This window comes from Rhipicephalus microplus, chromosome 8 (genome assembly GCF_043290135.1).
Source record: "Rhipicephalus microplus isolate Deutch F79 chromosome 8, USDA_Rmic, whole genome shotgun sequence".
NCBI classification, from domain to species: Eukaryota; Metazoa; Arthropoda; class Arachnida; order Ixodida; family Ixodidae; genus Rhipicephalus; species Rhipicephalus microplus.
This window is the reverse complement of record NC_134707.1, coordinates 53,534,963-53,551,482: the sequence shown is the minus strand read 5'-3', so window position 1 is coordinate 53,551,482 and position 16,520 is coordinate 53,534,963. Positions and strand designations below refer to the sequence as shown.

Sequence of the window (16,520 nt, the reverse complement as noted above, 5' to 3'; positions counted from 1 at the left end):
CCTCTCTAGGTATTATTGTATATGAAACTGCATGCGTTTTCTTTTTTTTTGCGTGTTGTGATTTTGGCGGGAAATAGACTATTTAATTTACTAATGCACCAACTAGCCCAACAGTGAGTGCTCGAGTGCTACTGAAGTTTAAAATGCATTATTATGAACCCTTACCGCAAGAATTTGTTGACAGCAGCAATGGTGCAGCGCGAGTATAGTGGCACTGTTTGTCTAGTGGTTGCGGCGGTCATTACGTAACGATACCCCGGACAATCTTTCGATGTGCCTTCACCATCATGATTCGATCCAAGCCTGTGAAAAGAGAGTGATGTTGAAATGCATGGCTGGGCATGCCATACGTTTACGAAATAAATCAACTGGACCGCATGACTGGACGGCAAACAGATTTTGTGTCATTTATTAAAGCTTTACACGCTCAATGTTCACTCACTGGCCGGCAGACGTGTTGCCTGATAAATTTATGTCATCAACCACATCAACAGTTTGTACAATTAGACTCTAAAAAATACACTACAAAATCACCAGTAGAGGTAAATGAACACCATTTCGATTTAACTCTTCTCAACCTAACCTCGCAAATATATTTTTATCTTCAGCCTCATTGGATGTCGTTTTCGCGAATACATATAATAATCTCTAGGGATTTTTGTTAAGGTATTGATTTACGAGTGCTCGCAATGCAGAAAGATCACTTTTTAAGAATTTGTGTAATTGAAAAACTGTACAGGTCAATTGCCCGTTGCCTAAGGAGGGTCTATAATCACAACATTTTATATAAAATAAATAATATCCAAAGCAATCAAGGAAGCTGTTGCACATGTGTAACATATAAAACACAATATAGATGAAGTAATACAGAAGTCACACATAAACATCCAAATATATATGCCTCTTGAATCAGGAGAGGGAGAGGAGGCTTGCTGCTGACAAAATGCACTGGAGATCAAAATAGTATATTTCTCGTTACCAGCCACACCTACAATATTAGAATTTAGCGTGCAGAGTATCCACGTCCTATCTGAGGAGAGAGAGAGAGTAATAGAAGCAATGAAATACAGGGAGGAGAGGTATCCCAATCGTATGAACGTACACACGGGCAGGAGAATGTGTGAATGAAGTAACGCTTTGCACTCTTGATGCGCTACAGGACTGTAAATCATCGCTGTCGTAAAACGACTTGTGAGAGAAACGAAAAATGTAAGACGGCGGATACAGAGCAAAGACCAGGCGATACAGAACTTACGTGTGTCCTATTTCGTGTGCTATCGTCATGGGAACGGTCCTCCGGTTACCATCGTAAATAATGAACGTTTTGTGGGGGCCACAAGCAGAATTCGTACGCGCGACACCTGTACAAAAGCATGAAGACGCAGTAAATAACCTCCATGCTGTGACTTCATAAATTCAGGAATGCTTAAAAGGTATTTATTCCTTCAGTAAGCGTATGCAGACGTTTGTTTTGAAATAAACTCTACATGACATCTATGTACAATGAAATAACATAAGTGTACGCAAACGCACTGGGCAGCAAAGAGGGAAAACGTGTTCACAGCGCAGTATGGGAACCGTGTCAAGCTTTTTCTTTCTACCTCTATATGTTATGTCTGAAGTAAATAATACCAAACCATCAGGTAAACATAGACGACGTAGATAGGGCGCCAGCTTGTATACCACCAGAGATCTGTGTGATTGTAAATTTTATGCAACTTCGCAGCTTTAGCGTAAGACACCCGCAAATTGAAGTAGTGGCTAGTGCAAAAATTGATTATCATTTATCAATTTACCTGCCTTGTAGGATTTCTGTGACCTAAGTGCTTGCGAATGCGTCAATAAAAAATAAATTTTACAAGGCAGCCTTCAAGAAGAAATGTAAGGAAACAAAGACAAAAATATAAAATTGAATAATCCATGAAGAAAACAGGATAAGAAAAATACGACAGTTATTATGAAGACAGTGCACATACAGCAGAGACGCGGTAAAACGAAACGAGGAAAGAGGCAAATAGACTGTATGGCGTGTCGTTTGAAGCACAAAGATCGTAACAAAGAGAAGTGACATTTTACTTAGTATTCAGGGACATATTGTTGGTGTCCGCAAAAAAAAAATAAAAAGAACTAGCAGATAAAAGAAGGTAGAGTTGAAGCAGCACATACCAGTGAGTTCTTGCGATGGATTTTTCTTGCCACCTCTAACGTAAACAAGCCGTCGACTGTAATTTTGAAGCAAATTATTCAAGAAAGAAAATGTACATGTTCTTTCAACGTCATCTCACATACAAGTTCATGTAAATGATGTCTGTTTTGTCATCATCGTTAGAGTATGTCTAAGAAGGAAATGTTCTGTTGAGTGTTATTGACGTTTGTGGCAATAAATTTTTTCTGAACAAAATTTTTAATGATTTGCAAGGTTTTGGTGAACGCATGCCTTGGATTCACGAAACACTCACATGCGTATGATATCTCATGAGGTAAAGTAAATAAGATATCAGTAGCTCAGCCCATAATTGGACCGCGGTAATTCGGCAAAAGGGGCAGTTTCATTTGTTCAGTTTCACGTTTGCATGAACTGCTCTAGATAGTACTTAGGGTGGTCAGGCAACAACTCTTTAATCTGGTGACATAATATATTTCGTAATTTGTTTCTTAGTTCAAGGCTGTCAGGTTCCAAGTAATCAGATGACTAAAACTGTATTTTTTATTTTGAGAGTAGCTTAAAAGCACTGGAACACGACAAAAACTCTATTATCCTTGTATATTTGGCTGTTGCAACCATGTATTTGTGTAGGCGTAGAATGAGTGCATTATTACGAATGAGCCTTAAGTAAGCGGTCATGCAGCACACGTGCGACAGAAACTTTCAGGCTTAGTACCGTGACTAAATTATGGCGAAAGCGTAGCTAGGCTAGAAATAACCACCTTATAATTATTCTGCGAGTTCGTTATACTATTTTAGGGGCAAAGCTCCTTATAGCGGCACCCATTCGTCCCTCGTAGTCGTAGTCGCAGTGTGTAACCAGTCTTATGTTTTGATCTGCAGGGTGGTGCCGGTGGGAGAATTTTCCTGTGCGTTGTTGAACAATAAAAAAATTCGCATTGTGCGCGTTAACTAAAAGCTGAATTCTGTCTCTCATTCCTCATTAGCAGCCATTGGCATGTACATTGAGCACTATCTGACAAGAAAGGGTTGCTATGTTATACTCGCTGGGCGTAACCTTTTTGGTTTTAGAAAGGTTTAGCGAATGTTGGGCCGCAGTGCCATGAATACAGTGAACTAGTATATACCATGAACTCGAGGTGGTTAAAGGTGGGACGTAGACGCGAAGCGCAAGCCGTAAGAAAGTGTGCGTGTGCCTCCTCTCGTTTAGTCCTTAGAATGTCCGCTGAATGGCGGTGCTTCTATATCGGGAATATATGATGAAAGGATGCGAGATGGTAGTACTTGGAGTGTTGAATAGATGGACGAATGGACACGCAGACAGATGCATGGACGGACTCACGGATGGCTGCACCAACGGATGGACGCATGGATAGACGCAAGGGCGGATGCATGGATGAACGCAGGGACGGACGCGTGGATGGACGTCCGGACACACGAAGAGACGCACGCACGGACGGGCGATGGACGCACGGACGGTCACACAGACGGACGCATGGACGCACGAAAGCAAGAACGAATGGATGGACGGATGCTCCGCCCCACTCCATATCATTCACTCCGTAGATATGCTGCCATTTTTTTTCTTACGGCTTACTCCACAATGTGTTGAACGTGGCCTATAAAGAGCGCACGCCAGCCATAGCGTCAGCGTAAATAGCTAGATGGCTGCTATGGAGGAGGAGCAGTGAGATAGATGGTTCATAACGAAATGAGAACGACCCATACAACACAAAAACAGCCTTATAAGTTGACAGTTTTTGGTTTCGTTTGCTTTGTAGGTGGCGGGGTGTAGTTGAATAAGGCAGAGTTGTTTCTGCCTTATAAGGCATTATAATGTCCAGCCACCTGTTTCACTTTATCCTGAACATGCGAGCATAAGCTCCGATTCCAAGCATCCCGGATTCTGGTTTCCGGAACAGCCTGGTAAAAACCGGTTGTGCATGACTGTTTATAAAGCACATGCGCATATTCTAGTTCAATTTACCGCCCTGCTTTCTTGTACGACAGTTATCGATTGGGATGTCAATGATTGCGCTGTTGAGTTTAAGAAATATTTGGCAGTACACCATTCTCCATAAGAAACAAGCTCTACATATTAACGAAATATAAATAGAATCTTCATTGTTCGCAATCAGAGTGATCGAACAAATGAAACAAAATACGTCAAATAACCTTCGGTTGGCCAAGAGACAAAAAAAGTGTGTTCCACGCTCACGCTAATGGCAACATGTGGCGATGACCTACGCTCCCATGTTTAAACGCACATATATTACCCCTAAAGTAGACGGGGTAGGACTCCGTAGCTTAGTTGCAGAGCATCGGATTCGTTATTCGAAGTTCGCAGGTGTGCATATCCTACCAGTGGAAATAATGTTTTCATCCACTTTTATTTCTTCACAATACAGTTACTTCTGGGAACATTTTGGAAACTTTCCTTGGGTATATCATCTGTTAGTTCTAATTAATATAGTGTCTAAGAAGTAAAACGTGCCTACGATTTCCTCCATTCGAGACACATGAGTGTTTCACGACTTTGATTTCACTAATGCTAGCTAGTCCTCTTTCCCTAAATGGTTCACTGACATGGCCTTTCTCGATATATTTTCACTGCGAGCAAACCGCACTATCCTGTATTAACGAGATCGCGTTAAAGAGCTTCTTTCGCAGAAATGCTCGGGTTGGCGTCACTGGTTGTGAGAAAAAAAAATTATCGTTTTGTCCATGACGAGAAATTGAGAAGGATGCGTATAAAATAAATGATTTAGAAGTGATAATTGATCCCAGGCTGTCTGTGTGGCAAAGGCAAGGGTTCTACATTTATGTACCAAAGAACCACGCTATTGCTCAATAGTAACTAAAAAAACACAACATGAATGTCACGTATAGCGGAAGAAACATTCGTCACGCACCTAATATTGCGTGGCAGAAGCATGCCTTCACGCTAGACGTGAAAACATCTGAATTGCACAACCAGTGGGTGTTTTGAAGGCCTGCTCATTACAAAACGCTCATAAATACGATTGTTTCCTTATTGACATGTCGTGGCCCTTTGTTGATTCACAAGAAGAATAATTATGGCATATCGGGCTTACTGGTGCACTTAATAATTGTACCCGCAGTAGACATTATAGCGGCCAGCGATACGCACACAGCCGTTCGGTTGCATACGACATGGCAGAGGCACGCACCGATGACCGGAGCAGAGCTAGCAAATGTGATGTGCACCGTTCCCGATAACGCCATCACGTTCCACTCTCGAAGGCAAAGCTCAAGAGACCTTCAAATAGTTTCCAGTGCGAGTGATCGCACTGGAAGTGCGCGAATACGTAAATAGGAATTCATTTAAGTGCAGATGGTTCACAGCCTCAAGGAGTGATGTCCCAACAAGGCGTCTGTTGATCTAGTTAGGTTCAGCTTGTTACCACTTTAGTGGTTTTAATGCCCGAAACAATGGTACAGTGCTCACTCAGTCAGCAGCATAACCAAGTCTGCAGTCCACATACTCATGCGAGGCCTTGCATAAACAACAAGCTTCTTCAGCGTTTCAAGGACCAGGACTTCACCTTCCTTAGCGATTTCCATGTATTCCTCTTGTCCCTGAAGAAATCGTTGCGTTAGACAATTGAGTTGTCGGGATTCACGATACTCACCCATCGATAAATGTGACATCCTTTGAGTGTTACCGAGCCGGGAGGCTGAAGGGTGCTTAGGATACCACTTGCCTAAAAATGTAAAAACGTAAAGCAAACTTGGTCCCTGTATAGCTGTGTACCAAACTTCTCATATTTCATTAGCAGGTAAAAAATTAAACATAAGCTAATTTCGTCGTTTTTCGAAGGGGTTGCGTGACACGCACAAGTAATATTAGCTTCAGTGATTTATACATGAAGATCTATATCACATAAGCATAGAATTTTTAGTTCAGTATGTCGGCAGTGTTTGTACAAATGTATTAGTAACAGTCACCGCCGACTATTGAAAATGAAAGCAATATATAGCACGTTGTGAACGAATGCTACTCCAGTATAGGTGTAGTTGCAATAGGGGTGTCATTTGCCTCAAAACTTTGCTGGAATATTTACAGGAGCTCGCATATGCTTCATAAACTCAAATAGCAGTTCACAGACCTATGGTCATCGAAGTTCCGAGTACTTTTTACTTTAATTTACAGATTGTATAACAACTTTGTACCGTAGTTGTTCAGTACGATTTCTATATATTCTTGCATGTATGTAGATGTTGACAAAAATAGCTAATAATATATGAGTATTGAGTCGGTGTCTTATAATAATAGGGCACCCACTGCTTATTGAGGCACTCAGTATCTCATTTGAAATGGGCGCTTAAGTGGTTGTCTCTACTCAAAATGGCAAACTCTCTTGTTAGCTAAATATAAAAAAGAATGGGGTCGGTTACGTATTTAGAAGCTTGTTTAAATATAGATATTGCAAGCTTCAGCTTATAAATGCTTTCCAAGGAGAGCGAGAATTCCTTCGATGCTCATGTCACACAGCTATGTAATAAATAACTGCAGTCTTTGCAGAAGACAAGGCTTATCTAAAGCCAAACGGATGCTACACACTCTGAGTAATATTCTCATCAGAAATTTAGCTATAATGCTAAAGTTCCAATGCTAAGTGGTAGAGGCTAATTAACCAAGATCTAGCGGCGTTTGAGCAGATATACTTTATTAAAATATAATTTGTATTTGGTTATGTTTGACATTCTTCTAAGCATAATCGCATACTTAGTATAAAAATTACATTCTCAAGAAAGCAGTGACAAAACGTTTTAGGAAGTTCAGGACAGAACAGATGAAAAATGTCACGCATCGTGTAGCCATGCCGTGTCTTTTTTTGAGGTGTACGATGAAAGTAAGCATTCTTCGGCGTGGTGATGTAGTGGTTAGGGCTGGCGACTGCTGATTCTTCACCGTGGTGATGTAGTGGTTAGGGCTCGTGGCTGCTGATTCTTCACCGTGGTGATGTAGTGGTTAGGGCTCGCGGCTGCTGAGCCGAAGGTCACGGCTGCGCGCCCGGCGACGACGGTTGCACTTCAACGAAGATCAAATGCTAGAGGCTCGTGTACTATCAGTGCACGTTAAAAAAATACCAGATGGTTGAAATGACCGGAGCCCTCCACTGCGACGCTTCTCGTATTCATATCGTGATTTTCGGTCGTTCAATGCCAGATAATAATAATAATAATAATAATAATAATAATAATAATAATAATAATAATAATAATAATAATAATAATAATAATAATAATAATAATAATAATAATAATAATAATAATAATAATAATAATATAATAATATAATAATAATAATATTATTATTGTTGTTGTTGTTGTTGTTGTTGTTGTTGTTAATATATTCAAGAGAAACATTACAACAAAAAATGCGACGCATGCCTCGATGACCATCTACTCCCCCTGGTAATATACTCCCCCTGGTAATAAATTCTCGTGAATTTTCTTGCCAGAAGAAGTAATAAATGAGTATGACGCTTCTCGTTGTTAAGGCAATCCGTAAAAATTTTGGCCAGGTTGATTTCCTCAACATGCATGCAAAAGTGAGTACACCACCGTTTTTTGCGTGTCTCTCCCACTGAAATTCAGCCGTTGCAGCAGGGAAGCAAACCGGCGTCCTTATATACATTAGCGCGGTTTTTTACCTTCAGAGCTATACCACGGCTGGTTGTCTACTTCCTGGTTACACGCGAACAAGAATTCGTAGCTTAAAGAAAACAGAGGGTGAAATCTCTCTTTCAAAGCGATGAAATAATGATTTGTGATGTTAAAATGTATTATGGAAAATATAGTATCTGAAAAACCAGTGTGAACTTGCCCTTGATATGAGATATTTAACGTGGTCCTCGATCTTCTTGTGGTCACTGTGAAAGCGCGCAGTGAGTGACTGATCGACAATGACGTAAAGGCTTATCTTGAAATTAAAGAGTGCGTGTTCACCTGTTGATACAGAGAAGAATAGGATTAAGAACGCAATTATTGTCTCACTGCTCTTAGCGACTCTTGCTCTGAAGCAAGTGTATGTCTAATTCCGACAAAAAATTCGCCTAAATAGTTCTGGCAACAAGATTATTATTATTATTATTATTATTATTATTATTATTATTACTATTATTATTATTATTACATCCCATGAATACTTCCTTGCTAGCATATACGGACTCAAGTTGTTGAGTGAGGACAATATTTTGCAGCTGTTTACAAAGTAATACGTTCAGGCTTGTTAATTTCATAGATCGTGTGGACGCTCCTAAAAAGTAAAGCCCAAACTCCATAAGCGCGAAAATGCACGCGACAGCGACGAGCGACGCGACGTAGATCGGCGTCGCGCGATCAGTCGCTAGCGCAGGCAAACCTCATTCACGCGACGGCTTCGGCGAGCGAATTCCACTGTTGCTGGCATGAGGCCGTCAACTCGCACCAAGAAAACCGCATGGTGAGCGGTATGCAATTTAAAAATAAGATATATTGTTGTGTAATGGAACGGAAAGTGTTTATTATTGCCTTGCAGCATTTTTTATATGCGCATGCGTAATAAACATTGCGTTATTTCTTGTTGCGCATACGTGACTCGGGCAGGGTCACGTGCACCTATGTAGTCTTCGTCTTTTCCGGTTTTTCGCTATTGGCTGCTTGAGCCCAGCACTTCCGGGCGATGAGCGACGGTTTCCAAATCTGGAGAACCGAGCGATCGCGCGAAAACGAGCACGCGACACGTCGCGCGAACGCCCTGTTTCGTCGCTCATAGCGTCGCTCGTCGCTGTCGCGTGCATTTTCGCGCTTATGGAGTTTGGGCTTAAGGGTGCGCGTGTAGGATCTGGTCGTCATTTGGTAGCCTGTCAGCGAATTTCTATTTCTCCAGCGGCTCCCCGCTTATCACTGATAGGGCCTTCACGTGATTTATACTGACCGTAGGGCACGTGAAATGTGTGAGGCTTTCGCCATCGAGAAGGGACATGCACTTCAATTATCGAAGATGACACTGTTGTGCTAGCTAATGCTCTTTAGACACGATGTAGAAGCCATGTTGTTTTGCACCCTGATCATAGTTTTGTAAACGAGCAATGTACGTTTTTTGTTGTCTTATGTGTTTTCTTGTCTCCATATAGTGAGCTCAGCTCCTATTGTGTGTTTTTCTTGTGTCCAGCTTTCGCACTTTTTTTACAAGAAAGTGTTTTATCCGGTAGTCGACCAAGACTTTCATGGCATATTTCTGTCAAAGTATTACGTCAGCAAAATTAACGCGAGCAGACGTCAAAGAAAAAAAAAACCGCAAACAAGAACGATCAGTTGTCGAGAGTCGGGCCTATGATCTCTTGATGACCGTTTAACCCGCTGCGCCACTGCTAAATCTATGAAGGAAGGTAACACAAAACGCTTTTCATCTCTCTTAAAGTGTCCTTGTTCGCAAGCTTGTGTCGCCCTCTGTTTCCTTTCAGCAGTTTTGATGTAGACGCATACGCCCACCTATTTTACGTTGTAGTTACTTACGTTGCTGACTTAATTCTTTTAGATCACATTTATTAGCACACACAAATACAACATCTTACTCAAAGCTATAACAGAATGATTGCCTTTAAAGTTCCACAGGCACCGTATAAATAATGAACCACTACAAAAATTTCGAACGAAAATATTTTGACGAGTTAAGGTGCGGAACACTAATATTAGCGAAGCCGGCTGACCAACGGGAACAAACATTCACGAAAGAGATTTCGTGCCTTCGTCTCTCTCTCTCTCTCTCTCTTTTTGGTTGATGATCCCAAATATTCCTTTTGTCCTGGCAACACTGCGCCAAAATCTTCATCCCTGCTAGGTCCTTTTATCGACTCCATGGGAGATAGAGAAGCATTGTGATCTATCGCAAATGATCGCTGCATTGATTGCAAACACCACAGACACTGTGCGGGTCCTTGATAGACGGGTTGCCCAACGCACAGAAGCCGTGTCTCAAACGGGTATATTGAAATTTATGGCACACTGCTAAAGAGCCTTTCGCCAAGGACATTTCGCCTAAAAAGCAGTAGGCCACACTCTAGGTGGTATTCACTGAGCTCCGCCCGTTTGGTGGCACCAGCGAGTGCATCGCCAGAGCCCTGGTTTGTCGAAGATCCGGCCTTTGACAGACTCATGTTTGGAAGCGCCGCATCTCAATAACCCGTATTCTTTAAAAATATCAAAATAACAAGTGCTTAAGAGAACCCAGTCGTGGTCCGAAAACGATGCTCACCCGTGACACCACAAGTATGGCCACTTCCACGCTAGCGCTCCTTACCGAAGATCTCGCATGGATACCTTCTGAAGGCACCCAGCAGTGCAGTTTTCGAGATCCCGATGGTAGCGCCAGAACACAGCCTAGCGAGAAGGCGAATTAAATCTGGCTCTCCAAGGCGTATATGTATTTTCTTGTATAGGGGGTGCGGGTCGGATGTGTCACGCTTATATAAAACACCCCTAGGCTGATTGTAAACGCACCCATCAAATGCTGCTTGAAAAATGGGTCCGAAAGAGAGATACTTCCACCCGTCGATGTAACTTGAGTACATCATAGTCATCACCCGGCAGCCGAAGTATCCTGTCAGGCGAAAAACGAGGAAAACCTCTCCAGCTCTTCATTAAAATAATCCTCTTTCTTTCTTTATCCCTGGTGGCTGATACCGTGAACGCTGAGGTGGCAGAAAAGAGTGCCACTAGACCTGATCAGTGACGAGTGCCTATGCGTCCCTTCCTTTTTATTCGTGAGCCACTTTGCTACGTTGCTTTGCCTATTTTTCTTCTATGGACTTAGTTTCTTTAGTGCAATGTCAGGATTTTGTTGCAGTGTACGTCAGCGTTACTGCAACAAGGTGGTGCAGGCCCGCATCGTAGGACATTTCTATATTGACAGCACTTCATCTGTCCACGAAGAGCTGATTATCGCGTCTGGTGAGTCGCTGTGGGGAGCGCTTTTTTTTTTTTTGGTGGCGACACGCGCTGACACACTTTGTTCAGGATTGTTTATCTCAACAATACCAAGCGAAGACATAATAAAAGAGAGCATTGCAAGTTCGCGCACCTATTACGAAGATTGTACTGTCGGCTGCTGAAGTGTGCGGTATTTGGAACGCGAAACTGTAATGCTGCGCCCCTGCCTTTACATGGCGTGGTATCGAGACAATCGGCATGGGCCTTCGTGATCATTTTTAAGAACGATGCGTTGGCTGTGCTAACCGCAGGGCTCTTGGCCGATATCCTCAAGACTACGCCGTGAGTGGGCAGCTGGCTCAGCAGTGTAGTTTTCCAGCGCTACACCAGGCGCTGTAGGTCCCGCGAACTTTTGCGATTGACATTACAATTTAAAAAGCCGACGATGCTTGAAATTATTCCGGCTGCGGTTCCGAGAAGGCCGTGCACGGTCTGCTTCGTGAGTCGGCCACAGCTGCCAATATGTGAAATGTTTAGTGGCACGTGTTTTGAGTCGGCATGTCAGCTGCTCTTTACCGCGCAAGGCAAGCCGCCGATGAGCGCTGATGCACGTCATTTCCGGCTGCAATTCAGAGCTATTATGGCACGATGTGCTTTGTTGTTGCGCTTGAAAATCCGCTTTCATTGTGGGTACTGGTGGAGGTCAAACTGCCGGTGCAAAAAATGATTAACTTCTACTTCAATGGGTCAGTACGTGATTTTCTTGCCACTCTGACCCTGCCAAATGCATATAGCACTGTTGATTGGTCCGAAAGATTAAGCGAGAAATATACTGTTTTCATCATTATTGCCACGTAATTTTTCTCGACAGTCTGTACAATAACATATTTGAGGGCTCCGGCCAACCGGTGGCACATAGCCTGCAATCATTAAACCACTTCTCTGCACTAGATAAAAAGTTCACAATATTGTTACGGGAAGGAGACTGACTCAGAGGGGTAGTCACCGATGTATTTACAGCCGGTTAGGCGAGCAGCGCCAGCCACACAGATTAGCTCGCGCCAGTCTATCTGCTTTGTCGTCTTCAGCTCCATGCACTGGCACGTAGCAATATGCTTGGCAGTTTCTTAGTTTTACTATCCATAATACAGGTGTGTTTCAATGTAAGCAAATTCAAAATTATTTCAACGGATTACAATACTTGCACTTTCCTACTTCTTACTTTTCTTGGGCCCTGTCTTTTTTCTCACTCTCTTTATTTGGTGTCGCTCACTATTCTTCTGCTAGATGTATTGCAGACGCGGGCTGCTAGACTGTAGCAACCATTCCGGTAAAGTAACCATGCCTCTAACAACTGGCAGAGTCTCTTATGCATTCTCCCTCCGTCGATTTGAAAGTGAAAGCTGTCTTACTTTTCGTCCAAGTCACCGTGTTGAATATCCCGCGCACCCCTCCGAAAGATTTTTACAAGTAACATGGCTTTGCAATGTCTCCATTATTAGAGGCATTTTCAAATGTCTGGGCCCTCCATTATTAGGGGCATTTTCAAGTATGTGGGCTTAACCTTTTTTGTTGCCACTACCTGTGAAATGGGCCCACCTTTGACACAGTGGCGATGTCACGGGATGACGTCACCATGTCGTGATGTCACCATATAATGTCCTAATGACTTGGAAAATATCATTGAGCTGCGCCTTTTAGAACTGCAGGAAACCCCAAATTTCGTTTGCTGCTAGGCAAACTTTACACATAGCAACAACTACAGCTATAGCTAAAACACTGTTCACAATAATTAGCCACATGGACGAATGTTCATTAAGATGAAAAGAAAGAAAAGAGAGTCACCGTAGTGCAAAACTCGCGCGTACAAGTATGCGAAAGCTGTACAATGAATCTGGTGCATATGTCTCTCCAGTTAGCTTCACGATTATCTCTAGACACGTATGTTCTAGTCCCCAAGTGTGCTTACGCAATAGAGATTCGTGTATTATTGACGTCATGATATTTTCTTACGCTGGCGCCATCGGTGTTGGCTTTATTCAATTGCTGAACCGTTCAAATCAAAACTATATATATATATATATATATATATATATATATATATATATATATATATATATATATATATATATATATATATATATATATATATATATATATATATATATGATTGTTGTGGTGCATCATGGGCCATTTCAAATTACTCACCGTCATTGGGGCCCACTTTGGAACTTGCCGAACAGAATGCTGGAAAACATGAGATCGTTATCTACCAGGAGCGTTTGAGATTACAAACTCGCAAATATGAGCAATAAATACTTTTTACTAATATCTGGCGAAAGGGTCTAACGCCTAGTTCCACAATAAGTTCGTCTATATGATTTAGTTGTGTAATAGCCATTGAAAAATCATACTCGCGTTGCTTCTTCACTGCTACGTCTTTATGCATGAAGGAACGTACTTTATATGCATGAATTTGCGGATTTTTACTTTTGAAGGAAAGCAGTTCAGCTGCCTGAAAGAAGAGATGAACAACTTCTGTCTTTTTCTTCATTCGGCACGAATGCATTTTTTGTTTGCAAAATTCACAACGAGAATTCCGAAGGAAACAAGTCCATGGTTCTCTGGGCGTGGTTTTTTTAAGAACAATATTACTGTAAACTAACAAAGGATATTGCCAACTGAACTATTGGGGTTGTTATTTGTATTGTATATCAAGGAAATGTGAAAAAAAATCAAGTGGACGAAAAGATATGCAACCAGCGTGCACCGAATAAGCGAAACCGAATGCGAAGTGCACGCCCCATGCTCTAAGATGTGAGCCACTGCAGCGGTCATCGCCCCGTCCACTCGATCGAGTATATCTGTGCAGTTAAAGCTTGGAGTATTAGTAGCACTGATAGCAGCCATGGCGGCAAGTACAAAGCTCCTCTCTTTCCTGTTGACGTCAAGTAGCACAGTATCTTTCTTTGGGAGCTGGGAGCTGACCTACACTGACCAGTAAAGTATCGCATACTGTCCTAAAGCATCAAGTCTACTTGAACGAGACCTACCCTGGCAGGTAGGTCTCGTTCTGGCTGAAAATGAGCGAAGTTTTGCAGCTTGTTCTTTCTCGGATATACACAATATTAGGGAGGACTAACAAACCCTAATGCCAAAAACACTAGTGCTGTCAGACAAACATGGCAGCGAAAATATTTAATTCTGGCAAATCCGGACGTGCATGAGAGTGTAGGTGACAAACGAAAAAAAATTGACGCAAAAATAAAAGGCAATGAACAATTACCAAATTATAAGGAAAGGACATGTTGTACTTACCGAAAATGCTGCTCCATCGAAGAACTGCTAGGAATGCTTTGGTCATGCTAATAGACTTCCCAAATGCGCATTACCTACTCGGCCAGCAGTTTGGCGATTCGAGTGTATTTCGTGCGTTCAACCGAGCTGAGTAGCAAATGATTAAAATGTGGCATTACTGAATAGATAAGAATAATAATAAAGACAACATTGATTACATAACAACACAGCGTGTAAGAGCGTTGAAATTTACAAACTGAATCAAGCATCCTGGTTCTACTGGCTTCACAGGCAACAGCAGTAGGAAGGCAGAAATTTCAGGAAAAAAAAGGTATTATTCGGCAGATTTGCTATTAGCATTTTCCCTATGGCACTTATCAGGAGCAAAGTTGTGAAGTAACCAACCTGCCACAATTTTCGCTACGCAGTTTCGAGAATTCACTCCTCTTACAAACTGTTCAATATTCTGTATCTTCATTGCAATTCCTCTCTCAAGATGTGTATTATTATTCGCATTTGTGTTGTATTCAAGAATGAATCACGTATCTCAAAATGAAAAATAGAACGACCACAGCTCTACCATTTGAAGCAATAAACACTGACTGAAATCCGCTTCTAAAGCTGATGCTGGGTAAAGAAGCCACATGAATGAAACTCGAGACAGAGGCATAGTTGAATCTTTAAACCTAGGTCTTCCAGCGTGAGCAGGCGATGATATCGGCTCATCTAAATATGGGGAGGAGAGTCTCGTGGTGGCACTCGCGACATCTAAAAAAATCACGGAATATGATGAGTGAGCGAAGCAGTGGGGTCGCTCGGTGCTACCGTAAATCACCCGTGACATAGACCACTCACGCATGTCAATGAGTGACAAAGCGGTGCACAGTTGCATAAAATGTTGTTGGTCATAAATGGTATGTTGTGTTCAGTTGTGAATTTAGTTATGCTCTCATTATTACTTTATTGTGGTATGGGATCTCGCCTGAAGTTGGCAAATACGAGTTTTGTGCACGTTTCCCTGGCAGTTGTTGATTGTTTCCAGTCGTACGAAATGCATCATCGTCATCGTCATGACATTTAGTGGGTATCTTTCGTGTGCTGTGCCGTGATGGCAGAATGTGTTTTCTTGAATGGTCTGGTCCGAGCTTGTTCCCTATCGTCATCGTCAGCGGCGCCTATGGTGTGACTGAGTACACGGCTCGTGTACGCTGCTGCTTCGCATCTGTGATACAAGCCCGAGAGCGTATATGCACAACACTATAGTGTACTAAAAGCCGGAGTGCTCAGAACGAGCGTCGAAAAATAAAGCCCAAACAGGGTCAAGCCACTAGTGGCGCTGGAGTCGGTAGTCTGCAATTTGTCGTCGTTTTTTTAGAGTGCCACGCGGCTTCACTGAAGCAGTGAAGAAGTGGAGTGCGCGCTTACCCCTTGAAAGGTTCGGGTTCGAATCGCAGCTGCTGATGAAGAGTCTTTATTTTAACCCTATAGCGAGCTGTTCTACGTTTTATAGCTGTTTCGCTGTTCCAGTACAGCTATAACAAGTTCTACTTCTTCTAGCTGTATTGTTAATATTTGTGTCTTGACCCTAGCTTTAGTTTATAAACGTATTCATACATTAGGTAGTTTCAAATGTTTTGTAAAATAGATGAAATTTCAGAATAAGCCTAATTATTTCTAATGCTACCATACGTCATTCAACGAGATTTTTACGGATACGGGATATTTATAAGGCCATACTCTACGTTTATGGTGAATAGCGACCAGTGGCGCTGCAAAGAATCCAGCTCAATGACAAGTTTCTTGTTTCACTTCACATTTTAGGTTACGTATTGTAGCCGGTCCAAATGACATCTTCACAATAGGGTTAATAAGATAAAACTGTTGAGATACCCGAAGCAGACATTTCCTGAGGTAAGCTCGCTTTATTGAAGCATCATGAATCGACGAAGAACACAACGTCGTTGGCTCGACAAAGAAACGGACTCTTATTTTATTCCAGCAAAATTTCTTGTTCAAAATCTTTTCATAGCTTCAGGCGCCTCCCATCCTTCAAAGCTTCCTATTGATAATACTGTCTATGTGCATGACATGAAGCCTAAACTAGGCCAATACTCAC

General features: G+C 42.1%; 2 protein-coding genes across 11 annotated transcripts in view; one reads left to right on the top strand and one right to left on the bottom strand.

Annotated features, from left to right (window-relative positions):
• LOC119187166 (uncharacterized) overlaps positions 1-16,520 on the top strand; it is a 395,971-nt gene that overhangs the window by 122,998 nt on the left and 256,453 nt on the right. The gene's annotated exons all lie outside the window — the stretch shown is intronic.
• Positions 1-16,520, bottom strand: part of LOC142769035 (snake venom metalloproteinase acutolysin-C-like) — a 40,273-nt gene that overhangs the window by 13,582 nt on the left and 10,171 nt on the right. For 2 of the 5 annotated variants that reach the window (XM_075871830.1, XM_075871832.1), the window contains exons 2-9: positions 14,426-14,551; positions 13,316-13,354; positions 8,022-8,143; positions 5,821-5,892; positions 5,637-5,767; positions 2,167-2,222; positions 1,256-1,361; positions 166-303 (exon numbers count right to left, since the gene is read on the bottom strand). In XM_075871830.1, the coding sequence (XP_075727945.1) occupies positions 166-303; positions 1,256-1,361; positions 2,167-2,222; positions 5,637-5,767; positions 5,821-5,892; positions 8,022-8,143; positions 13,316-13,354; positions 14,426-14,471 (710 nt within the window). In that variant the 5' untranslated portion in view covers positions 14,472-14,551. Of the gene's footprint in view, positions 1-165; positions 304-1,255; positions 1,362-2,166; positions 2,223-5,636; positions 5,893-8,021; positions 8,144-13,315; positions 13,355-14,425; positions 16,515-16,520 lie in introns of those variants that run through there. The other 3 variants (XM_075871831.1, XM_075871834.1, XM_075871833.1) reach the window with 3 other exon arrangements.